This window comes from Heterocephalus glaber, unplaced genomic scaffold (genome assembly GCF_053883595.1).
Source record: "Heterocephalus glaber isolate CG9 unplaced genomic scaffold, H.glaber_assembly_v1.0 deba00001140, whole genome shotgun sequence".
In the NCBI taxonomy this organism is placed as follows: domain Eukaryota; kingdom Metazoa; phylum Chordata; class Mammalia; order Rodentia; family Bathyergidae; genus Heterocephalus; species Heterocephalus glaber.
The window spans coordinates 1,780,120-1,807,349 of NW_028258200.1; the positions used below are offsets into that span (position 1 = coordinate 1,780,120).

At 37.4% G+C, this 27,230-nt stretch overlaps 1 protein-coding gene across 9 annotated transcripts in view; it reads left to right on the forward strand.

Annotated features, from left to right (window-relative positions):
• Scaper (S-phase cyclin A associated protein in the ER) overlaps nt 1-27,230 on the forward strand; it is a 375,238-nt gene that overhangs the window by 301,010 nt on the left and 46,998 nt on the right. For all 9 annotated transcript variants that reach the window (XM_004872072.3, XM_087210281.1, XM_087210282.1 and 6 more), the window contains 2 exons: nt 11,203-11,435; nt 20,595-20,750. In XM_004872072.3, coding sequence (XP_004872129.1) covers nt 11,203-11,435; nt 20,595-20,750 — 389 coding nt within the window. The remainder of the gene's footprint in view (nt 1-11,202; nt 11,436-20,594; nt 20,751-27,230) is intronic.

Genomic DNA, 27,230 nt, shown 5'->3' on the forward strand with positions numbered 1-27,230 from the left:
AAATTGAACAACACACTTCTGAATAACCAATGGGTCACAGAGGAAATTAAAGAAGAAATCAGACAGTTCCTTCAATTCAATGACAATGACAATACAACATATCGGAATCTATGGGACACAATGAAAGCAGTCTAACAAGGGAAATTCATAGCAGTGAATACGCATATTAGGAAAACAGAACGAGCCCAATTAAACAACGTGATGCTGAACCTCAAGCTTCTAGAAAAAGAAGAGCAGGACAACCCCAAAGCTCATACAAGGGAAGAAATTATAAAGATCAGAGGAGAAATCAATGCAATGGAGACTAAGAGAACGATACAAAAAATCAATGAAGCCAAGAGTTGGTTCTTTGAAAGAATCAACAAAATTGACAAACCTTTAGCCAACCTTGTCAGAAAAAGGAAAGAAAAGGCCCAAATCCATGCAATTAGGAATGAAAAGGGTGAAATTACAACAGACCCAGCAGAAATCCAGAGGATCATCAATACCTACTTCCAGAACCTATATGCCAATAAGATGGACAACACATAAGAAATGGACAGATTCCTAGATACATACGAATTACCAAAGTTGAACGAAGAAGACCTAAAAATTCTGAACAACACAATATCAACCAATGAAATTGAAAATGTAATTAAAAACTTATCAACTAAGAAAAGCCCGGGCCCTGATGTCTTCACTGCTGAATTCTACAAGACATTTAGAGAGGAACTGCTGCCACTACTGTTTAAACTCTTCAGTGAAATTGAAAGGGAAGCAATACTCCCAAATTCATTCCTGGAAGCAAGCATCACCTTGATCCCCAAAGCAGAGAAAGACCCAACTGAAAAGGAAAACTATAGGCCAATCTCACTAATGAACATAGATGCAAAAATCCTTAATAAGATAATGGCAAACAGAATGCAGAAGATCATGAAGAAGACCATATACCCTGATCAAGTGGGATTCATCCCAGGGATGCAGGGATGGTTCAATATATGCAAATCAATCACTGTAATACACTATATCAATAGAGCCAAGGACAAAAACCATATGATTATCTCCATAGATGCAGAAAAAGCATTTGACAAAATCCAACATGCATTTATGATAAAAACCCTACAAAAAATTGGAATAGATGGTCTCTACCTCAAACTGATAGAAGCCATCTGTGAAAAACCAACAGCCAATATTATACATCAATGGTCAAAAACTGAAATCCTTCACACTAAAATCAGGAACAAGACAAGGATGTCCACTATCACCACTCTTGTTCAATATAGTTCTGGAAACTTTAGCCACGGCAATTAGACAAGAGAAAGAAATAAAAGGAATAAAGATAGGTAATGAAGAAGCCAAATTGTCATTATTTGTAGATGACATGATACTCTATATAGAAGACCCCAAGAATTCCACCAAAAGTCTTCTAGACTTAATAACCAAATTCAGTCAAGTAGCTGGTTATGAGGTCAACACACAAAAATCAATAGCTTTCCTCTACACCAATGACAGACTCACTGAGAGAGAAATAGGGCAAATAATTCCTTTCCCAATAGCATCCAGAAAACTGAAATACCTAGGAATCATCCTAACGAAAGAAATCGAAGACCTCTTCTCTGAAAACCATGGCACTCTGAAAAGAGAGATTGAAGATGATATCAGAAAATGGACAGACATCCCCTGCTCCTGGGTAGGAAGGATTAATATAGTGAAAATGGCCATACTTCCAAAACTGCTATATAGATTTAATCCAATTCCAATTGAGATCCCAGCAGCATACTTCATAGACCTAGAGAAAACAATCCAAAAATTCATTTGGAACAAGAAGAGACCCAGAATAGCAAAAGCAATTCTAGGTAACAGAGACATGGCAGGGGTTATCACAAGCCCCAACCTGCAACTCTACTACAAAGCTACTGTGATAAAAACAGCATGGTACTGGCAAAGAAACAGACCTGAGGACCAGTGGAACAGATTAGAAGATGCAGAAACAATGCCAGACACACTCAGCCGTCTCATCTTTGACAAAGGAGCCAAACACCCTCACTGGAAGAAAGATAGCCTCTTTAATAAATGGTGCTGGAAAAATTGGGCTTCAACTTGCCAAAGATTAAAACTAGACCTGTATCTCTCACCATGCACTAAACTCAAATCAAAATGGATTAAAGTTCTAAATATTAAAATAGAAACTCTGAACCAGTTGGAACAGAGGTTAGGTAGAACCCTTGAAGACATCGGTGTAGGAAAAGATTTTATGAACAAAACCTCAGTTGCCCATGAACTAGCACAAACAATCAACAAATGGGATCTCTTTTTATTAAAAGGCTTCTGCACAGCAAGAGAAACCACCAGCAGTGTGAAGAGACAACCCACAATGTGGGGAAAAATTCTTCACCTGCTCTTCCTCAGACAAAGGTCTACTATTTCAAATCTATAAAGAACTTAAAAAGATCAGACCTCCCAAATTTAAAGACCCAGTCAAAAAAAATGGGCATCTGAAATGAACAGACATTTCTCAGACAAAGAAGCAGAAATAGCAAATAAATACATGAAAAAATGTTCAATGTCACTGGTCATTCGAGAGATGCAAATGAAAACAACGCTGAGATTCCACTTCACTCCAAAAAGAATGGCTGCTATCATGAAATCAACCAATAACAAATGCTGGTGGGGCTGTGGGGAAGGAGGAACCCTGCTCCACTGCTGGTGGGAGTGTAGACTGGTGCAAGCACTGTGGAAATCAGTATGGAGATACCTCAAAGAACTAGGACTGGAAGTCCCATTTGACCCTGCTATTCCACTGCTGGGGATCTTCCCCAAAGAATTAAAAGAATCATACCACAGTGATATATGTGCACCCATGTTCATAGCAGCGCAGTTTGTAATAGCTAAAACTTGGAAATAGCCCAAATGCCCATCAACTGGAGACTGGATAAAGATAATGTGGTTTTTTAATAAAGTGGAGTACTACTCAGCCATAAAAAATGAGAAACTAGAGACATTTATAGCTAAGTGGATGCACATTGAGGCAATACTCTTAACTGAAATAAATAGGACACCAATGTGTAAATACTGAATAGTTTCTCTGATGTGAGAAACGGAAAGTGTAATTAAGGACTAAATGTATAATAGATAATGTGAAATAGGAAGAAAAGGGGCAAAGGGGAAGGAAGTGGGAGGGCTAGGGGAAAGGATAGAAGGGAATGGGATTAATATGAGAAAATGGAAAAATAGGAACAAAATCTTTGTCAATAGGGAGGACTGGAGGGGTTGAAGGGAGGGCTGGGCAAGGGTGAAAAACAAGAACCAAGAGAGACTATGTAAAGGTGCAAATTTCCAATGATGAATGTCATATGTACCAATGATTAGAATGAATAATCGATAATGTTAAATAGGAAGAAAAGGTCCAAAGGGGTAGGGGTAAGTGGGAGGGGCAGGGGAAAGGAAAGAAGGGAAAGGAAAAATGCTGAGAAATGGGAAAAATGGAAATAAAGTCTTTGTAAATAGGGAAGGGTGGAGGCCGTGAAGGGAGGGCTAGGAATGGGGAAAAAATAAGAACCATGATGCATTATGTAAAGGTACAATTCCCAATGAGAAATGTAATTGTGTTGTATACCTACAATGTACCAATAAAAGAATTTAATACAAAAAAAACTAAAAATCAAAAAAAACCAAAAAAAACTAAAAATCCCTGAAGAACACACATGTCCATCAGCAGGTGAATTGATAAAGAAAAAAAAATGGGGTATATCTGTACAATGAGATAATACTTAGTGATAAAAGGGAACGAATTACTGATATTCTCAACAGCACGGGTGAATTATTCTGAATTTATGGAAACATTCAGAGTTGAAAAGGCTACATTCAAAAGTCTACTGCCTGTATCATTGCATTTATTTAAGTTCTGAAAAATGTAAAGTGTCTGTAATGATTAAGCAGATCAGTGATTGTCTAAATCCCAGAGCTAATAGGAGACAGTGACTTAAAAGGGTCACAAGGGAACTTCTAGAGGTGATAAAAATTGCTTTGCATCCTGATTGTGATGGTTCTTACCATCATACCAGATGTATACAGGGATGTTTACATTTCTCAAAATTCATGGAAGAGTACACTTAAAAGGATACATTTCACAATATAAATTACTTTTAAGACATGCTTTACAAATTTGTTAAAATGTTATTTGGTAAATCTAGGCAAAAGTTATACCTCGTTGTAAACTTCATTGTTCTTGCTTTAGAAGGGAAAAAGCACTCTTTCTAAAAGTCAAGAATAGGAGAGAAAGCAGTGCTAAGGGCCACGCCTTCTTTCCTTGCTTTTGTATCCATTCCTTCAGGTGACACTGCTGCCTTCTTAACTGTCTTCATGCAAATAACAGCATGGGAAGGCTACTGATTTCCTTTCTTATACTTTAAGTGAACATCACTTATTCAGATTTGAGTGTCTCAGGCAAGAATGTGCTTGCCTAGACATCATAGAGCACCCAGACAATCCAGTGTGGCCTTGCTCTCAGGAAGCCTGTAGTCCAGCACAGGAGTTACCCTGCTAGGGCCCACAGACCAACTACCACCTGTTTGTAAGTAGAGTTCAATACTGGAATACAGTATGTGTTTGCCTATGACTGCTTTCACCCTACAGCAGTAAACTTGAGTAGTTGTCACAGAGATTATATGGCTTACAAAGCATAAAATATTTACTGTTTGGGCCTGTACAGAAAAAGCTTGCCAACTTTTAGATAAGAAAGATAAGACAAGTATGTTAATACAGAGCAATACATAAGCAAAGTTCTCTGGCTTCTAGTCAAGGCTACCACCCCTTCCTGTCACAATCAAGCATCTTGAAGAGCTATCTGCATCCAGTCTCTTCACTCCCACACCATACATTCACTGTCCACCCATGCTAGCTTAGCTTCTTCTACCTTTGTCACACTCACAGTGCTTTCATCAAGATAACCAGTAGCTTCCAAGTTTAAAGTCTCGCCTTTGGATTTGGAAAAATTTCCCCATTTTGCAATGTTGATATTCCCCAGGATTTGTTTTTGATCCCTCCACCCCAAGCTGCATACTCTGCTCAGTTTTGGTTTGGATTGCAGCTACTGCCCGTACACTGATGACCCCAAGTGAGCATTTCCATACCCAGTACCTAAAATTCACCTCACCCAGAACCAGACACCACATCCACTCCTCAGAAACAGTTTTTCCTTTGTTCCCCATCCTGGTGACAGCACTGCTATCAAAGCCAGAAACCAAGGGCCCATCTTTGAACTATCCATCCCCTCATTATTCCTTTTCCCCATTCCCTCAATGTATACTGTAATTAGATTTTTGTCCATTCCCCACCATTTTTCATTTGAGACAATTCAATGACCTCTTTCCTTTGCTTTTAAACCCTTTAACAGCATTGTGACAAGAGTTGTCTTTCTAAAATGAAAACTATTTTTGTTGCTCTCTGGATTCAAATCCTCTATTGCTTACCCCTTGCCTTCAGCATGAAGAGTCAGACTTCTTAGTTAGAATAAGAGGTAAAGAAGGAGAGTGTTGCATGGAGAAATTGTGAGCATCCAATATACCTTCCTTCCCTTTATTTAATTTACAAATTTACCCAGGACAGCTAGTGTTTTTTTTGTTTGTTTTTGTTTTTTTGGTACTGGGGAAACTAGTGTATTTTTTAAATGTTGGTTTTATCTTTAATTTGGGCCTTCTGAAAGTCACTGTCATTGTTTTGGTGACCTTTTGAAATAAAAATCAGTGCATTTAGCAAATATTTCTTGAGTATCTATGCCCAGTGTTCTAGCACCAAGAATACTGCAACGAGCAAAACATAGTCTTGCCCTCATGCAGCTTATTTTCTTATAGGGCTGAGAGGAGATAAATGTATAGTATGTCATCAAGGGACTATTAAAATAGAAGAAAAGTAAAGCAAAGTAAACAAGAAAGGAAGGCTAAGTCTAGGGAACAGAAATGTTACTCTTATTAAAGTAGCCTGTCAAAGCTTGTGGATAAGCTGGCATTTGAATGGAGACCTAGAGGAAGTAATGGAATGAGGCCTGAGGGTACCTAGGGAAGAACATCCAGGCAGAGGAAGTAAATGAGAGCAAGAGCCAGACAGACAAAGGGTATTACACAGTCTTAGAGAGAGAGTGAGGGCAAATAGACCAGGAGGACTTTGATGACCATTATGAACTTCGGGGCTTTTAGTTTGCAGGAGATAAGAAGCCATAAATTTGGTGAACAGAGGAGTGAGATGATTCAACATTTACAGCAACATGACCACTATGCTATATATATGTCTACTGGAAAGTGTGCTATTTTATTTTGTTAGGATTTGAGCTGAAAAAAATTAATAGAGACTCAAAAGCATAAAATATATTAGAATAGTTAATATTAGGATAAATTATAATTTCTTTAATGTCATAATACTATTTATGGAATAAAAAGAAGGGGAAATTTTTAAAAAGATATTGAAAAACAATTGGTCATTCTTATATAATTTCCTTTTTGTATTTTCAAGTCAGCTACATAGTGAAGATAAGTATCTTCCATCAGTTTTATATTTATGCATAATGTAACATTGGAGATGGATGTTTTATAAAATATTAATGGTGAAAATGCTATTATGTGTCCAGTGACTCTAGGAAATAAAATGACAGTCAACAGCGCAGGGGCCTGTGTCTGCCCCTGGAGCCCTTCCCCACTTTTTGCCTTCTTTTCCTGTATACTCTGACACCATCTTGACAGAAATTTCCTAAGCAATTTCTTATTGGCTCTTAGTGAATTTGTTCTTATGATCATTGTGAACACACTGCCTCAAAATACTAAAAATAAATTGTACTAAATTATCAACTTAATTTTGTCTCATAGAATCATGTTATAGGTTGGTTTATGGGTTGGTTTATGCTACTAGTAAAAGCATCTTTCTGTATTGCAAACAGGAATGTAGAAAATATTTCAAGCCACTTTTGTGATGGGAGGTTGTAGGGATACAAAGAGTATGAGCTTGGCTCTTAAAAGTAACTAAGAGAAAAAAAAGAAGTAACTAAGATATTTAATTTTGCTAAAAACACTTGGCCTCAGAGCTGGGTCCTGTAAATCCAGAGTTTCTTCTTGGAGGAAGATTAGAGAATTTGCACCAGTACTTCTTCTGGCCCCAATGGTTTTGTGTCTTCTGGAAAATCTCTATCCTTTGGATCTTGAATTCCCCAAAAATAAAATGAAAAGCTTTGATTCCAAGGATCTTTCTATATCTAAAACTATGTGAAATAGTTATAGATTTTAAGAAGTCAAATACTTGTTGAGAGGAAGATGAAACTTTGCAATTAGAATATGCACATGAACTCACCTTTTAATTTGTTGCTACTATAGGAGTAAGATAATGACCAGACCCATGTATTCTAAAGGAATATACCTAAAGGAGGAGTTGAGAATATAGCTCAGTGGTAGAGCGCATACTTAGCATGCACAAGGCCCTCTGTTTAATCCTCAGCACCAGAAAAAAGAGAAAATACCATATATATTAAAGGAAAAAAACCTTTAAACCATTTGAAAAGAACATATGGTTTTAGATTTCTGTCTTGGGGTAACAGATTCAAAGGGGCCAAAAGCTACATATGTCTATGCAGGTGGAAGTTACCAGCACTGCAGCACAGGCAAGTGACCGTCCCCTCCCCAGACCAGACTACCCAACCCAGGACAGAATGCATCCACACTTGGATAAGCCAGGTGTGCAATGGGGGAGGACAGGACATGGCTTGTACACCTTCCCTAACGGACAGGTTCCTCAGCTGGCATGGTGCCCATGGCCCAGCAGCCATGCTGGAAGTTCAAACTTTATAAGCAGATAGCAGAACTCTGGTAAGTATGCACTCCACCTATTAGAGGGGTCCCCAAAGAGCAAGCTGCTCATGAGTTACTTTATCACCGCAAGGAATCGTAGTACCCCCCTAGGCAGAAGTCAGCAGGACTGCCTTGAATGGACTGTCCTTTACAATGGAATTGCTTTTTATTAAATCTCATTTTTAGAGACTAAAAAGAAACTTTTCATGTCACTGAAGATAAAGCCCCTCCTTACCTTAATTCTGGCAATTTTGAAATTCTTTCCTAGAGGAAACATTAGTTTTCTATTAAACCATTACTATAAAATAATTTTAAACTAGCAAAGAAAAATGTACACAGGGAGAATTTCTGTAACTTTTTGAATAAAGTGAAATCTTAGTGAGAGACACAAAGAAAGACTCCACCAAAGGTTAGAGGCAGAACCCTCTGGGCTCAGCAGTTGAAGGACCAATGCTAAGTGAGGAAATAAGATAAAACACTACTGGAAGAAGAAATTGGAGTGATTGAATTGGATGTGAGGCTCAAAGAGGCAGTTGGAAAATAGGAAATCACAATGAGAAAGCAAAAACCATTCATTTCAGGAATGACCCTTGCACTCTACCTGAGGTCCCCTGTTTGTCCCCTCAAGCCTAGCAAGGGAGGCCTACTTGCTTCTAGCTGGGCTTCTTGTTGTAGCCAGCAGATTGTTATAGAAGTCTTTCAATTTCTGTTTACTTTATGAGCCACTGACAAAATGGTGTTTATAAAATGCACAAAATCCCAGTGAACAATCTCATCTGCAACATGTATCATCCCAAGAAGTAGTCTCTCCCCAACCCTCATTATCCCAATGAACAGTGTAAAAATATATCTGGTTTGCTTTACATTGAGCTGATTATCTTGTGGCAGATGAAGAAGTGATATTTGGTCCCCAAACCCCTTGTATGTTTCTGAACAATAAGATGAGTATATATTTCATCCAGTGTTTTCCCAGCAACCCTTGCATACTTTCTTACCCTCTTGCCCAAGAGCACACCTCTGATGGAATCCATGATTTTTAACAGAAGAGATATCAGTGAGGCAGTGTTGGCCATGACCAGTTTTTGTCTCCCTCTATCAGGGACAAAATTCTTCCAGAATGCTCAGTAAAAGAGGGGCCAGATGGAGGATCATGGGTGAGGGTAAGGAAGGCACATGGGCATTAAAGCCTCACAGACCAGGTTCAAGACCCAGCCCTTCTGTTAACTAGTTGTGAAACTTGAGAAAGGAAAATGTGATTTCTAGGGGCGGGGATTTAGCTCAGTGGCACCATGCCTGCCTCGCAAGCACAAGGTCCTGAGTTCGATTCCTAGTACCCCCTCCAAAAAAAGAAAATGTGAGTTCTTAATGTGTTAAAGACTACATGGGATGGATGATAAAAGGAAAATGCCTGTGTACCTGGCATGGCGGAAAACTCTAATAAATATTAGTTTTTATCCTTCCCTTACACTCCATGAGTATGGCTCATAATTTAACCTTTTCTTGGCATCTTAGGAGTTCTTGTTATTTTGAGCATTGGCAGTTTTACTGATTTGTAATAAGTAATAATTTAATAGGAAATAAAGGTGAGTGAGCCTAACTCTTCCTACATTGTATGTGTTTTGTATTGTTATGTCTTTTCTTGTGCCTAAATCTAAAATGGTCACTACTTTTTTTAATGATTCCTTCTCTTCTATAAATTGAAAAACCAAAGCTTGTTACAATTTTATAAAACCCAAGGCTGAAGCATGGTGGTGCCCACCTGTAATCTCAGCATTCTGGGAAACTGAGGCAGGAGGATGTCAAATTTGACCTCACCCTGGGCAACTTAGAGATGTCCTGTCTCAAAATAAAAAAGGGCTGAGGGTGTAGCTCAGTGCAAAGGTTCTGGGTTCAATCCCCAGTACTAGAAGAAAGATCAAGCAAGGGAAGGGGATAGGGAAAGAATGCGGAGGAAAACCCAAGGGTGAGCAAAGCATCACTCTGTTCCCTCAGCCAGTGTCTGGTAGTTATTCAGATGTTAGATGAGCAAGTGATTAAATAAATAACATTCATTTTGGTATCTCGGAGGTCTTTTATTTTTTATTTTCAACCGTTCTCTTAAAAGATGCAATAACTGGATAAAACACTAGATAAACAAAAGATTGCTAAATATAAGTAATAAGTGCATAGTGTTTTATTGGAAATATTTCATGATGAAAAGCAGCACAAGATTGTTGAAAAAAGAAATATGAACATTTATGATGAATGAAGGGCCCTGAAATTACCCAGAAATGTATTACTCATTCTTTTGTAGCATGTGAAAGAACAAGAAAGTTGTATTTCTAGAGAAGTTACTGGAGTTAATTTTAAAATATGACTGATGAATACATAAATTATATTCTTTCCATCAGGATGCCCCAGTCATTTTATAGTAAATAGATAAAGTCATAAGCCCTTAAAGAGTACAAGAAGGAAAGGAAAACAATGTTTTAATCTGGAAAGCAGATGATTGCAATGTACCTAAAAGCTATAAATGAAACTATCAGGAAGAAAATTTATGCCACAGAACCCCAAAAGGCTTGAGAATTAGGATTACCAGCCATCTCAGAAAATGACAGGGTAAGTGGAGGTGAAAAGAGGGGATTTGTGGAATGCCTAAATAAGAGGCAGTTTAGATGCCCTTTGTGTCCTCAGTCTCATCTGTTGTATGTACTGTCCTAAGTAGCTCAACCCTCACTATTTTTGGAAGAAATACTAATAAACAAGTTTCTGAAGGCTGGACAACAGGACTTCTCAACCCCCTCAGATCACATAGCTGTAGAGTATGAACTCAAGTCCAGTTTCTAACTCCAAGTCCAACTGTTAACCGGATTACTTCCTGTAAGCTATACACAGAGACAGCCAAATTGGATTCTCTGTACTGTACTAGGAAAACAACTATTTTGCCATGTTGTAATAAGAAATGCAAATATATCATAATAGAGGAATTTAGGGTTATTAAATTGATTCTAATAAGGAACAATATCAGTTTATTAATTGCTGTATTTTTTGTTAATATAAAATTTTAATATAGATTAGTAGTTACTGTGTGCCTCTGCATGTGCTAATAAGTATTTTATGTTCAGTAGTTCATTTAATCCTGATAAGAACCTATATTATACATACCTTCATTATCCGTGTTTTATAAATAATGAAATTGGAGTTTAGGAATAGTAATCTGCCCAAGGTCACCAGTTTGTGAAGGCCAAGCTGGGATTTGAACTGACAGTCTGACCTCAGAGCCAACATCCTTAACCACTGCATCATCCCCACTAAAATTTCAAAATTATTTATGATTCCAGAAATGTTCTAAATCATCTCTGTTCATTTTTGGTGGTTTGTTGAAACACATTTACTGTAGGTTTTCTTCTTCTAGGTTTATGTTCCAGATGAAAATAATGCTATTTTGGGAAGAAATACAAATAAACAAGTTTATGAAGGCCTGACAACTGGACTTCTCAAAGTCATTGCTGCGGTTTTTGGCTGCCTGATTGCTAATCGACCAGATGGAAACAGCCGGCCAGCCACACCAAAAATATCAACACAGGAAATGAAAAACAAACCCTCGCAAGGTGATGCTTTTAACAGTCGAGTTCAGGACCTTATCAGGTAAAATTGCTAGACTTCGTAAAACTTTATTCTTTGTTTTAAAAGTGATATTAAAATAATTTAAACCTTAATGCCTGCATGAGGGCAGTGGTTCTCGCGATGCTGTCCACAAATTCCTGGCAGAGGATACACCACATTTTGTAGAGAGAAGGAAAATGTTACTGACAAGCAACCTCAAGCTCAGATGCCTTTCTTGATATTTATATATGTGATGTTAAGATATGTCATGTTGGAGCTTTTATAGCTTTCTTGATATCAACTCTCTCTAACTCAAGGAATGTCTGAGAATTCCCCTCAGTTCTTCTGTGGTTATAAATTGGTTCAGACTTATATCAACAATAATAGCCACCATGTATGAGGCATACATTATATATGAGGTATTGTAATAGAGTCATTGCAGCCCTGTAAGTATAGGATTTCTAATTCAGGCTTTATAAATGAGGAAATTGCCCAGAGAGGTTAAGTGTTTCACCCAGGATTATATAATAAATAAGTTTAAAAGTAGGTTAGGAAAGCTGAAACTGGAACTCACATCTAGCTAGACTCCCAACATCTGTATGCTGTCTACCACACAGATGTGGCAATTTCTGAAACCTGTTCAAGGTCAGCCCTCCTTACTTCCAAGATCTCCTTTTCTCCAGGGAAATTTACTCCTACTTTGGCATCTGAACTTCTTTTCCCTCCAGATCCTTGAATCAGGTAGGACATTTAATTTCCCAGTAGGATTCCGTCTGGTGTTAAACATTTACCTGTTCTACCAGTCAGCAACTTTTCTGTGGTCTGCACTGATCTCTGGCTCTCCAAATCCATGCAATTTGTTGCTCTCTGAAGCTTATGGTAGGTTAATAGGAGAAAGAGAATGCCCTCCTCTGCATTCGTTTCTTTCACAGTTCATAAATTTCCCCTGGCTTCTTGTAGTGCTTGTTTGGGAACAGTTGTTTTATTCAGTATCTTCCTTACCTTTGATTGCTTTGTTCACTTATCCCTTCCATCTGCTTGCCCTCTTTCTCCAAGCATATTTATTGCTGGAGAGCATCAGGCCCTTTGGGTCTACAACCATTTATCTTATAGCACTTGACTTTTACCCTCCCTGCCCTTTCTCTCAGTTGCTTGATCCCATTCAATTTTCCTGTATCCTGTGGTCACTGTAGAGCTTAGCCCTCTCTGCTGATGAATGCCATTCTGTCCCAGTGTTGTCTTGTGGGATACCCTGTGATGTAGCAGCTCTACGTTCTTGTCATCCAGACACCTTAGCCACATGCCCTGCTGTGATGAGGTGAAGGACCTGGCCTAAGGCTCCAGTACAGTTCCAGTGGGCCTTCCTAGAAAAAATGCATACATTTTCACATAGGTTATTATAGTTACACACACAGTTACAAATCCAGGGACTGGGAATGTGGCTCATGCTAGGACACTTGCCTAACATGTGTAAAGCCCTGGGTTTGAGTCCCAGCAACACACACACACACACACACACACACACACACACATGCATACACACACATACACATTCCTTCTTAAAGGAAGAGGGTATTATGGGAAAAAAACAACAGTGATACCTGCCAAATCAGTTAACTCATGTGATTCAACAAAAGATGATTGACAACCACAGTGCTTCAGAACAGTTCTTTGCCAGTCCTCCTCTGATTTGAATCTCATTTACTAAATGTTATTTTCTTACAGATAATATGTTGTCAGTTGGATTGATGATTCCTATGTGTAGAACCACAAGCCCATCTCAAGTTTCCCCTGGCATTGCACACAGAGCATGTGTAATCAGTTCCATACTTGTTTTCTCACCTTCCCAAATATGAACTGACCAGAAATCTCACTGTACTCTCTGCTACTGTGTGGGTACTTTTGTCAATTGTGAAGTTGAGAAGAAAGGGTTCCACCCCAGTGTCTGTGGCTATATTCTCTGGTCCATACTTCCAAGGTAAAGCTGGACCAGATCCTGACATACATCCCATCCATTTCCTCATTTGGCATAGAAAAGGCAGAAATATATCTTTTTCATTGTTTTAATGTACTATTACTTTATTACAAAATATACTAACATACACAAAAACAAAATTATAGATACCATTTAAACCATTTTTATCTTGAGACTTGGTGATTTTGAAGCTATTGTGGTCACTGTTAGTCTCAGGAATAGTCTCAAATAATTTACATTCTTATTGAAAATTGGAACCTCAGAGAGCACCCACATACACACTGATGCCACAAAGAAAGAGCATATTTAGTGGCAAGGACAGTCCTATGGCAGTAGGAGTCAGTAGACCTTCAGTGTTCTACTTCTCTTGCCTAAGCTGGTGCTTTGCCCTCCTTGAGCCTCAGTTTCCTTCTCTATCACATGAGGGTAGTAGTATAATTCCCACATGATGAACATGGTTTACTCAGACCCTGCTGATTGGACTGTAAGTTATTCAGAGTTTATGTAATGTAATGTGGCTGTCTGTATCAAGATCTCAATAATGTGTGTACCCTTTAACTCCATAATTCCACTTCTGGAAAGTAATCTGAAATCTGGTAAGGATTTGTACACAAATAAATGTTTATCACAACATGGTTTATAGTAGTGAATATTGAAAACAACTAGAAGTTCCAAAAATATTCTACTAGTAGGATATTATTCAACCATTACAAATGTTTTTAGCCTCTAGAATCTAGATCATTTTACAGGAAATGCATCATACAAAAAACCATGTTATATGATACCACAGGAATATAATCAGCAAAATTCAATTTGTGGATTTTGTATATAGAATACACAGTGAAGTTTCTTCAACAAATAAATTTATAAAAGAGGTCAGAGAGAGAATGGAGAGGTAACAAGCAGTTTAAAGAGACTTAAGACATATTAACTAGTCACAATATATGATTCCTATTTTAGTGCTAATTTTTTTTTTTGTACTGGGGATCGAACTCAAGACCTTGCACTTGCAAGACAGGTGGCAGAACCACTGAGCTAAATCCCCAGCCCTGGTACTAATTTTTTAAAAACTATTAAAAATGCTGACTTTATGATCATTTGGAAATTTGAACACTAGTTATTGATATTAAGAAATTATTGTGATTTTTCAGATGTAATAATGATATCATAGTCATGTTTTTGAAGGTTTGTTTTAGAGAACCATACCACGACACTTGCAAATGTAGTAATGTTATGCCTTGAATTTGCTGAAATAATCAGCAAGATGGGTGGGGGTAGGTGAGATTGCTGTAGGGTAATAGTGGCCACATCTGGGCAATGAATGCATGGAAATTTCTTATCTTCTCTATTTTTGATTTATTTTAAAGCTTTTCAGTTTTAAAGAAATAAAATATGATATTTACAAAGATACATAAATTTCTGTAATGAGCTTATTATATTTTTGTTTTATTTTGTTTTTGTTTTTCAAGAGAAGGTCTCACTATGTAGTTCAGGCTGGTCTTGAAGTCACTATGTAGCCTAGACTGGCCTGGTGCTCTCAATAATCCTCCTGCCTCAGCCTTCCAAGTGCTGAGATTATAGGTGTGTGCCACATGCCCAGCAAACCTATTACTGTATTTTCATAGTAAGAGTTGTTCCACTTTCTATGACTAAAACAATTTTTAAAACCTAACTTGAAATAATGTAAACAAAAAAGGATAATAAATTGGCACATATACAGGGAAAGGTCAAGATTTGAACCTAGTTGTCCCTGTCAAAATACCAGTGACGTTCTTCCACAAAACTAGAAAACGTAATCCTAAAATTTATATGGAGCCACAGAAAAAAATAGCCAAAGTGATCTTGAGCAAAAAAGAACAAAGCAAAAGGTATATTACACTACCTAACCTCGAAATATACTACAATGCTGTAGTAATCAGAACAACATGGTATTGGCATGAAACGGACATTTAGACCAATGGAACAGAATGGAAAACCCAGAATTACATCTATGCTTCTAAAGCCAACTGATCTTTGACAAAGGGGCTGAGAACATACACTGGACAGTGAAACTAGACCTCTATTATCTCACCATATACAAAAATCAAATCAGAATACTTACATATAAGAACTTAAACTACTGGAGGAATGCTTAAGGGTAATGCTTTAGACATTGAAATAGGCAAAGGTTTTCTGGATAAGACCCCAAAACCACAGGCAATGTTTTAGTCACTTTATCATTGCTGAAATGCAATACCCAGCACCCACAATTTAAAGGAAGAGAGGTTTATTTAGGTTTCAGGTACAGGGTCAGCTGGCTCCACAGCAGAAGTGACATGGTAGACAGGGAAAAAGGAGGAAAGCTGTTCAGTCCATGGCAGCCAGGAAGCAGGGAGAGAAGAAAGGAGCCAAGGTCTAGAATACCCCTTCCTGATCATACCCTCAGTGACCTGCCTCGTATCTAACCAGGCCCCACCTCCTAACAGCAAATCAGCTATGAACTCATCAGTGGACAAATCCTGTGTAGCCAAAGGAATAATACTAATCCACTGATCAGTCTAGTGCTCCATGATCCAGTCACCTTCCAAGCACATGAGACTTGAGATATTTTAGATCCAAAGCATAAAAGGAAACAAAACCAAAAATAGACAGTACATTTCTCAGCAAAAGTAAAGATCAACAGTGAAGGGATAACATAGAGCCAACCTAGAGCAAAGCTTTTAGAGTTTTCAGTAATAGAAACAGCCTGCTGCAGCATCCTTGCCGTACGTTCTCCTAGAGAATAGGAGAAAATATTTGTAAACTCTGACAAGGGATTGATATCTACAATGTATGAGGAACTTGGTAGCAAACAAGCAAATAATCCATTTTTAAAGTAGGTGTAGACCTGAATGGAAATTTCTTAAAAGAAGTGACCAACAGTTACATGAAAAAAAAATGCTCAAAATCACTAATCTTGAGAGAAATACAAATTAAAACCACAATAGGATATCACCTTACCCCAGTTAGAATGCTATCATCAAAGAGATCAAAAGTAAGTACTAGCAAAGATGGGGAGATAAGACAGCACTCACACAATGTTGTTGGGAATATAAATTTATACAGCCATTATAGAAAGTGGTACAGAGATTCCTTAAAAAATTAAAAATGGAACTAACGTGTAATCCACCAATCCCACTACTTGTTACATATACAAAGAAAATAAAATCAGTATGTTGAAGATTCATCTATATTTCCATGTTTATTGGAACACTATTCATCATAACCAAGAAATGGAACCAACCTAAATGTCCACCGACTGATAAATGGATAAAGAAAATGTGGTACATGTACACAGTGAAACACTATTTAGCCATTAAAAAATGATGAAATCCTATCATTTACAATAACATGGACATAACTAGAGATCATTATGTTAAGTGAAATGAGTGGAACATAGAAAAACAAATACCACATTATCTCACTTATTTGGGAATTTTTTTTTCCCATTAACTTTATTGGTACATTTTAGGTATAAAATACAGTTACATTCATCATTGGGATCTTGTACCATTTACGTGAGTACTTGAGTATCTTGGTTCTTATTTTTGTTCCCCTTCCCTTGCCCTCCCTTCACCCCCTCCACCCTTCCCTATTTGCAAAGACTTTGTTTCCATTTTTTTCCTTTTCTCATATTTTTTCTTTTCCCTTTTTTCCTTTCCCCTGCCCCTCCCACTTCCCCTGCTCCTTTAGACCTTTTCTTCCTGTTACACAATATCAGTTATACATTTTTTAAATTACAGTATCAAGATCTAGGAGACATTACCACAGATTTTACAGAATTTAAAAGGATATAGAAAGCATATTACAAAAATCTTTTTTGAAATAAATTTGACAACTTCTAAGAAGTACCTTGGAAAACAAATTAATGAAACTAACTCTGGAGGAAATATAAAATTTGAATAACACCTATTAAAGAAAGTATATTCCTAGCTTGAAAACCTACCTATATGACAACAGCAGGCTCATGTATATTTTAACTGATAAATTATATCAAACAATTAAAGCAGAAAAAAGGAACACTTCTCTCCTCATTTTAGGAACTCAACATTGTGCTAATCCTAAAACTGGATAAAGATAACAGAAGAAAAAAGTATGAACATAGATAGAAATTTGTTTACCAAAACAAACTGTTAGAAGTCAGATCTGGCAGTATGTAGAAAGTGGTTTTGTTATAGGGATGGCAGTGTTGGTTCCACATTGGAAGATCCACCCCCAAAAGTCATCATTTTAACAGAGGAAAGGAAAAAGCCATATGATCCTGTCACTAGTTGGAGAAAAAGTATTGGACTAAATTCTACAGCTGTTCATGGTAAAAGCTATCAGGAGACTAGAAGTAGAACAGAACCATCTCAACAGATTAAAGACATGTACTCCATACTTCCAGCGAGAACGCCTTATATGAATGGAGAAGATACAATGCTTTCTCCTTAAGGTGGGGAACAAGGGCAGATATGCTTACTCTTTTTTTTTTTTTTTTTTTTTTTTTGGTACCGGGGATCAAACTTGGGTCCTTGTGCTTGTGCAGCAGGCAGCGAAACCACTGAGCTAAATCCCCGGCCCAGATATGCTTACTCTTTATCTGTCCATTAAACTTTGAAACCTAGGCCCCACCAAAATAGTCTGGCAATAAAATGACACAATTAGGATAGGATTGAGGAAATTTTTAAAATTTGGTTTCACAGAAGTTGAGAGTAGAATAGTGGTTACCGGGCTGGGGATTTAGCTCAGTGGTTCCACCGCCTACCTCGCAAGTGCAAGGACCTGAGTTTGATCCCCAGTACCAAAAGAAAAAGAAAAAGAATAATGGTTACCTGAGGGTGGAGAGAAAGGTCAATCAGTAGGAACCAAGTTCTAGTTAAATAAGAGAAATAAGTTCTGGCACTCTATTATATAATAGGGTGATTATAGGTAATGATAATGTGTTGCATGTTTCAAAAAAGCTAGAAAAGAAGATTGTGAATATTTTGACCATAGGAAAGTGGTGTTTGAGAAGATAAATATGCTTACCTTGATTTAAAGATTGTACAATGTATAAATCTATCAAAACAATATTTCATAAACATACAATTTTATATGTCAAGGAATAAATGTTTAATTTTCAAAATTATAAAATCAAGTTTTGTTAAGTTTACTCTTGGTCAAGAGTTACAGAAGCTACATTTAAGAATAGATTCCTCGGGCTGGGGATTTAGCTCAGTGGTTCTGCCGCCTGCCTCACAAGTGGAAGATCCCAAGTTCAATCCCTAGTACCAAAAAAAAAAAAAAAGAATAGATTCCTCTTACCTGTTTATTAAAAAAAAAAAAAGCATGCATTACTTTGACCTGATCATGAAGAAAAATCAGACTTACAGGAATATTCTGCAAAACAAGTGGCTTGGTACTCTTAAAAAAAGTCAGTATCATGAAAGACAGAAAAAGAATGAAAAACTAAAGACTAAAGAGATCTAGCAAGTAAAGTCAACATTTGGTCCTGGATAGGATTATAGACAAGGAAAAAAGAAATCTGTGAAGAATGTAACTGTAACAATCAGTGAAATGAGAATATTGACTATAGATTAATCAGTACTTTTTCCATGTTAAGTTTCCTGATTTGACACCTATACAGTGACTATGCAGAGAGCAAAAGGTTGGCGCTAAACACCAGGGCTAAAAGTATGCCATTAGGAACTTTGTTTCACTCTCAATTCTGTGTGCATTCATTTTTTTCAGCAGATGTTCTCCATGTAACAAATAAGTTGACCAACAACAACTCCTAGACTTGTGTATTTCCATTTAGATATCCCAATGGAAAGAAGTTCCTGCTGTGGTCAGGCATTAATCATACAGTCGATAACAAAGTGATCCTTGTCAGGTCATGTCCCCATCCTGACCACTTATTTTGGTCAAGGAGATAAGTCATCTGGCTGTCCTGGACCATATGCTCACTCCTGGTTTCAAGACACTATGTTTAACAATCCCCAAGAAGCAACTGAACAGGAAAGGAGAATATGCTAGGCAGACAAAAACCAAAGTTTTCACTGTCTGCTCCCTTATTGTGTTCTTGGGGTAGCTCCTTGGAATAATTCGTGTAAAACACTTTCTAAATTGAAAAGTTCTATGCAGTGTAAAAGCTAATTTTTGAAGATATGATTATTAAGTCAGATTCTATTAATATCCTCGATGTGTACCAATGAAACATATCCATTTCCTTAGAATAAGGCTGGTGATTATCATTTTATACTGTAGAATATGCTTAGTAGCCCAACCAGATACATTATTTTGTAGCTTCTAAAAAGTGAATTTGGAGGAGATGCCAAGCGTGAATTATTCATTGTGTCCTCTTTCCTTTTGCACAAAGATGTGTTGCTAAAAAAATAGTGATGGGGATTACAGAAATATTGACTCCTTTATACATATTGCTGAAATGTACATGTAACATGCTGGTTTTCAGAACTGCTCTTATTTCAGTCCTCCCCTTTTCATACATGTAAATGCAGGCACTGAATCTGTACAAAATCTCTCAGCCGAGTTTAATATTTCTGCAAGGTCATTTGTAGTCTGAAAATATCTTTCAATGATTGCTGCTTTGTGGACCAATAAAAGAGCTACTATTTTCAGTTAGGTTTAATAAAAAGCTCTAGAAAACTGTTTATTGAATCAAAAAGATGAAAGTGACTTCTTAAATGGTATTGTCAACCCTCAAGACTGGTATTTTTCATAACATAAGGCAATTAGATTCTCATTGTTTGTAATGCTCACTCTTGGTGGGGATGGAGTTTTTCAAAATGGAACCCACAGTTGGCATTAAAGGTCTGAGTTGTAATAAAAGCATCTGGATAGCACAACACATCTAAATCCCTGCTTTCTGGCAAATTTGGCTCCTTAATACTGCAAGAAGTATTACATTATAAGAATGTAGAAGTAACTATACAAATTGTTTCACCTACTGTCAGATTCTTTAGACCAGGAAGAATGATCATTTTCATGTCTTTTTCTTGAAAAATAATATCAGAATAACCAAAAAGGGGGAAAGAGAAAAAAACTGTAGACATAGTTACTATTCAGGACTAAATCTAAGGAAATTGGTATTTGAGATGCGTTACTTAAACCTGTGTGGTGTCTGCTTGCTGGAGGACTCCAAGCCTGAGTAGAGTAAGGTTCATTGTGGATATGGAGATGCTATAGCCCATGCAGATCAATAAGACACATTTCTCCCCTGCTTCCAGCTATGTTGTGAGCATGGGCCTAATTGACAAACTGTGTGGCTGCTTCCTTTCGGTGCAAGGCCCAGTGGATGAGAACCCCAAGATGGCCACATTTCTGCAGCATGCTGCAGAACTCCTCCATGGGATGTGCACACTCTGCTTTGCTGTCACCAGAAGGTAAGACTCAACTTTTGGACTATCTCTTGACTTTTGCCCATCTTTGGGTCATTTCATAGGAATGTAGGTCATCACTTAGCCCCCATTCCTCTTTGTCCTTTCTTTGTCATTGGTTTTCTACACTGAGATATGTACCACATTTCTCATTTTTGGAGGCCACATGCTCCTTCTAGAGACTGTTTTTCTTTTTTTTTTTTTTTTTTTTTTTTGGTACTGGGGATCGAACTCGGGTCCTTGCGCTTGCGTAGCAGGTGTTGAAACCACTGAGCTAAATCCCCAGCTTTTTTTTTTTGGTACCGGGGATTGAACTCGGGACATTGCGCTTGTGAGGCAGGCGGCGGAACCACTGAGCTAAATCCCCAGCCCTCTGTTTTTCTTTTTGATGTCATAAAATTGACTATCAAGAGACCTCAGAGTTCATCCAGCCCCTCTTCCACTGAGATCCAGGAGTCAGGTGATTTGTTCTCCTTGAGCCCACATGTCAGTAACAAAGTCTACAGGACAACACATCCTCACAGTAGTCATGTTCATTGTTCATCGTGTTCACCTGCTCTCAGTTCCTGACTCTTAGTCTCGCTTGGGTCCCCTCTTCCAAAGTTCTCAGTGAATAAAGGAAGTGAGAAGTTCCAGTCAAGATGGTAAGTGGTGAGCAACAGAGAAATAGCCTTTCTGAGATTTAGTGTCCAGTTGCTGGAATACAGCAATGTGAGGAAGAGAAGGAGGGAAGGATCTGAAGTGAGAATTGAAGCCCATTGGGAGAGCAAAAAGTGAGATATCAATACAGAAGGAGGTGGCAAGTGATACTTTCTCCCTGAACTCTGACTCACTACTTGGGAGGAGTGCCTTAAACCTGTAGATCCAGTGACTACTGGTGAGCCCAGAGGCCTCCACAGAGAAATGCACTAGTGGAACAGAGCATTAGACTCATTGGACTGCAGTGTCTACTGAGTTAGTAAGGTTCAGACATCCCCTAGGAGAGGACTGGTAGCTGTCTTGGAGAGGGCCAACTGAGCTCAGAACTCAGATCAACTGCTGGCTTTATCTATTGGCTCCCAGTGTCAGGGGTGAAACAGCCAAGTTCAAGTCAGCAGGAGGCCAAGGAGTTGAGTTCAAGCCAGCAGGAGATGCACAGAGTGTTACAGACTGAACAAATCTGGTTCCATTCTCACAGCTGGAAGCCAGCCTAAACTTCAGTGGAACTAAAGGTATAGGCTTACTGAGATTATCCACTACCTTGCTGTAAAGCTACTGCTGGCCTGCTGCAATTAATCAACACAGATCTGGACTCTGACCACTTTCTGTACCAGTGAGAATAGAGACACACCTTGAAGTGGCTACTTTTTTCTTTCCTTTTTTTTTCTCTTCTCTTTGTTTTTGTTTTGTTTTTTTCTTGTTTGTTCTTGTTTTGATGAGTATGAAAATAGTTTCTAGTTTTTTGGTGATGTTCTGCTCTGTTCTTGTTTTTATTTTTTCCTTCTCTCTTTCTGTCCTATCTTCACCAGTTCCCCAAAGTTTGCATAATCTTCCTCCTAATTTCTAATTTCTTGCTTGCTTCTAATTTCTCCCTCCTCTTTTATTTCTCTATTTTCCCCCTAAACCCTTTTAAATTCTCTCCCTTGAAGGTGAAATCACCATACTGAGGACTTATTTACTGTATACAGTTTTCTAGTTTGTTTTAGAATTTGTTATATAAACATAAATCTAGTTCATATGGTTAAAGGTGGCAAATTAATAGCTCTCACAGCTTGTCATTTTCTAGGCTGTGTGTGATACTGTTGTTATTGCTGATTGTACTACTTTATCCAAGATGACATAATTGTTCTAATCAGTTGTTCTTTCTGCTGTGCCAAAACTGAGATTGCCTAAGGGTCATAAACAATTCTATAGCCCAGTGCCAAAGAACTAGGGGCTAGGCCAAGTAGGCAGCAACTAACTGCCAATAAATTGAAGAGGTAGGATCTTGAGAAAGACTCAAAACTCAAAAGCTAGCCACACCTGGAAGACATGTCTGAGAAGTACTTATTTCCTGGGGGTTCTAAATACTAGTAATAAAGCTACTCACCATAAGGAATTTCCAAGCATCAAGACAGGGATTAAATTTTTTTTAAAAATGAGAAGACAAGATGCAACCCCAGACTTCAAGCTCACCAAAGGTACACCTGGGGGGCAATGAGGTGGAGCAAGTTGAAAACCACCCACCTGGACTCTCTGAAGTGTTAACAGCAGAAGTAACAAAGCAGATGAATGAGGTTCTAGGAAAAAATCAAATTAGAAGTAATTTCTCAGGAAACCACAGAAATGATGACCACAGTGAAAGACATGCTTAGTGACTTTAGAGCAGATACAGATTTTTTAAAAATAGAAGAGCTTAGGAAAATGATGGAAACCATGAATGCCCAACATAGGAAAGAAATGAAATCCATGAAATAGATTCAAACAGATATCCAGGAGATTTAAAACTCTATTGAAAGTATATGCAGAAGAATAAGCTCATTTAAGGACAGAATATCATATATAGAAGACAGTATTGCAGTAAGCAATCATGAAAAGAAAGATTTCTTAAAAATAGCAAGGGACTATAAGAAGTCAATCCAACAGCTGCTAGATGATGCAAAGAAGAATAACATATGATTGATGAGATTCAATGAAAAAGCAGGAGATAGCACAAAGAACACAAAAAAACCTGTTCACAGAAGTAGTGGGAGAAAACTTACCAAGCAGAGAAAAAGAATTTGACATACAGATAAGTAAGGCATATAGAGCTCCAATTAGTGATGATTCAAAAATTAAATATCTACACCAAGACATATAATAATAGTGAAGACTTAAGAAATTCAACACAAGTACTGAATATTAAAAACTGTTAGAGAAAAGAAACAAATCACCTATAAAGGAAACCCCATCAGAATCACAGCAGACTTCTCAACACAAACCTTCAAGTCAAGAAGAGCTGGAGTGGGCTGGGGATTTAGCTCAGTGGTTCTACCACCTGCCTCGCAAGCACAAGGTCCCAAGTTCGATCCCTGGTACCAAAAAAGAGAAGAGCTTAGAGTAAAGTATTTGAAGCCCTAAAAGAAAACAAACTCCATCCCAGATTGATATACCCCACAAAACTATCTTTCAAAATTGATGGGAGAAATAAGATATTTCCGTGATAAAGAACACCTGAGGAAATTCATAACCACCAAACCAGCACTCAAAAATGTTCTGAAGGACATTCTAGAAAGAGATAACAAGGACTAAAACTCCATGAACAGAATGACTCCACCAGGCAAGGATAGCAATTAAACAGGAAAAAAGGGAACCAACAACAGGAAAATAACATGACAAGGAAAAGTCAGTAAATATCAGTTATAACCATCAATTTTAATGGTCTCAATTCACCAATCAAAAGAAACAGACAGGCAGAATGGATCAAGAAGAAAGATCTGACAATATGTTACATATAAGAAATACATTTAATTCAAAAAAATTATTTGAAAGCCAAAAGATGGAAAACAATTTTTCATGCAACAGGAACCTGGAAAAAAGCAGGGGTAGCTATATTCTATTTGCAGACAAAGTGGATTTCAAGCCAAGACTGATTAAGAGAGACAAAGAAGGTTACTACATCCTTGTAAAGGTAACAATACAAGAGGAAGAGATAACAATCACAAATATATATGCACCAAATACTAGCACACCCAATTATGTAAGACAAATATTAACAGACATGAAAAATCAAATAAGCACTAATACAATTGTAATGGGGGACCTTAATACTCCACTGGCACAAATAGACAGATCAACTAGACAAAAAATCAACAATGAAATATCAGAATGAACCAAACTTTTTCACAAATGGACTTAGTAGATACATACAGTGTTTCACCCCACAACACCAGAATACACATTATTCTTAGCCGCACATGGGAAGTTCTCTACATAGACCACATATTAACTCATAGAACATACTTAAGTAAATGCAAAGGAATTGAAATTATCCAGTGCATATTATTGGACTGTAGTGCATTGAAATTGGAAATCAGTGGCAAAACCACACAAACCATGGAAATTAAATAACACCCTCCTGAACAAGCAATGGGTCACAGATGAAATTAAAGAAGAAATTAGACAGTTTCTACAATTAAATGATAATGCCAGTACAACATACACGAACTTACAGAATGCAATGAAAACAATCCTATGAGGGAAATTTATAGCAGTAAATTCCCTTATCAGAAAAATAAAGTGACCTCAAATAGCCTAATGTTAAACCTCAAGCTTTTAGAAAAAGAAGAGCAAGTCAAACCCAAAGCTTGTATGAGGGAGGAAATTATAAGGATCAGAACAGAAATTAATGCAATGGAGACTAAGAAAACAATACAAAGAATTAGTGAATCAAAGATTTGGTTCTTTAAAAGATTAAATAAAATTGATAAACCCTTAGCCAACCTTATCCAAAAAAAAAAGGAAAGAAAAGACTCAGATCCATACAGTTAGCAATGAAAAGGGTGAAATCACAACAGATCTTGCAGAAATCCAGATCATCATCAATACCTGCTTCAAGAACCTGTGTTCTAATAAGCTGGAAAACACAAAAGAAATGGACAGATTCCCCAGTACATACAAATTACCAAAGTTGAATAAAAAAGATAGAAAAATTCTAAATAAACCAGTATCAGTTGATGAAATTGAAGATGTAATTAAAAACCTACCAACAAAGAAAAGCCCAGGTTCTAACAGATTCTACAAGAAATTTAGAGAAGACCTTATGATGATAATTCTCAAACTCTTTAATGAAGTTGAAGGGAAGCAATACTCTCAAATTCATTCCTGGAAGCAAGCATCACCTTGATCCCCAAAGCAGAGAAAGACCCAACCAAAAAAGACAACTATAGGCCAATCTCACTAATGAACATAGATGCAAAAATCCTTAATAAGGTACTGGCAAATAGAATGCAGAAGATCATCAAGAAGATCATACACCCTGACCAAATGGGATTCATTCCAAGGATGCAGGGATGGTTCAATATACGCAAATCAATAAATGTAATACATTATATCAATACAGCCAAGGACAAAAACCATATGATCATCTCCATAGATGCAGAAAAAGCATTCGACAAAATCCAACACCCATTTATGATAAAAACCCTACAAAAAATGGGAATAGACAGTCTCTACCTCAATCTGATAAAAGCCATCTATGAAAAGCCAACAGCCAATATCATACTAAATGGTCAAAAACTGAAATCCTTCACACTAAAATCAGGAACAAGACAAGGATATCCACTATCACCACTCCTGCCCAATATAGTATTGGAAACATTAGCCACAGCAATTAGACAAGAGAAAGAAATAAAAGGAATGAAGATAGGAAACGAAGAAGTCAAATTGTCATTATTTGCAGATGACATGATACTCTACATAGAAGACCCCAAAAGCTCTACCAGAAGACTTCTAGATTTAATAACCAAATTCAGTGGCATAGCTGGATACAAAGTCAGCACTCAAAAATCAATAGCCTGCTATCATGAAATCAACCAATAACAAATGCTGAAGGGGCTGTGGGAAAAAAGGAACCCTTCTCTGTTGTTGGTGTGAGTGTAGACTGGTGCAGCCACTGTGGAAATCAGTTTGGAGATACCTCGAAGAACTAGGATTTGGGCCAGGAATTTAGCTCAGTATTTTCACTGCCTGCTGCACAAGCACAAGGATGCAAGTTCGATCCCTGGTACCAAAAAAGAACTAGGATTAGAGGTCCCATTTGACCCAGCTATTCCCCTGCTGGCTATCTTCCCAAAAGAATTAAAAAGAATCATATCACAGCAATATATGTCCACCCATGCTCATAGCAGCACAGTTTGTAATAGCTAAAACTTGGAAACAGCCCAGTTGCCCATCAGCTGGAGACTGGATAAAGCAAATGTGAATTTTTTAATAAAATGGAGTACTACTCAGCCATAAAGAATATGAGAAATTAGAGGCATTTATAGCTAATGGATGCACATTGAGGCGATACTCTTACGTGAAATAAATACCGAATAGTTTCTCTGGTGTGAGAAACTGAAAGTGTAAATAAGGATCAAAATATATAATAATGTGAAATAGGAAGAAAAGGGGCAAAGGGAAAGGGGAAGTGAGAGGGGTATGGGAAAGGAAAGAAGGGAATGGAATTAATATGAGAAAATGAAAAAATGGAAACAAAGTCTTTGTAAATAGGGAGGGATGGAGGGGTTGAAGGGAGGACAAGGGATGGGTGAAAAAATAAGAACCAAGAGAGATTATGTAAAGCTGCAAATTTCCAATGATGAATGTCATTATATTGTAAACCTAAAATGTACCAATAAAATTAAATTTTTAAAAAAGATATATTATGTAAAGGTGCAAATCTCCATTGATGAACGTCATTATATTATATACCTAAAATGTACCAATAAAATTAATTTTTAAAAAATAGCCTTCCAGTACTTGAATAACAAACTCACTGAGAGAGAG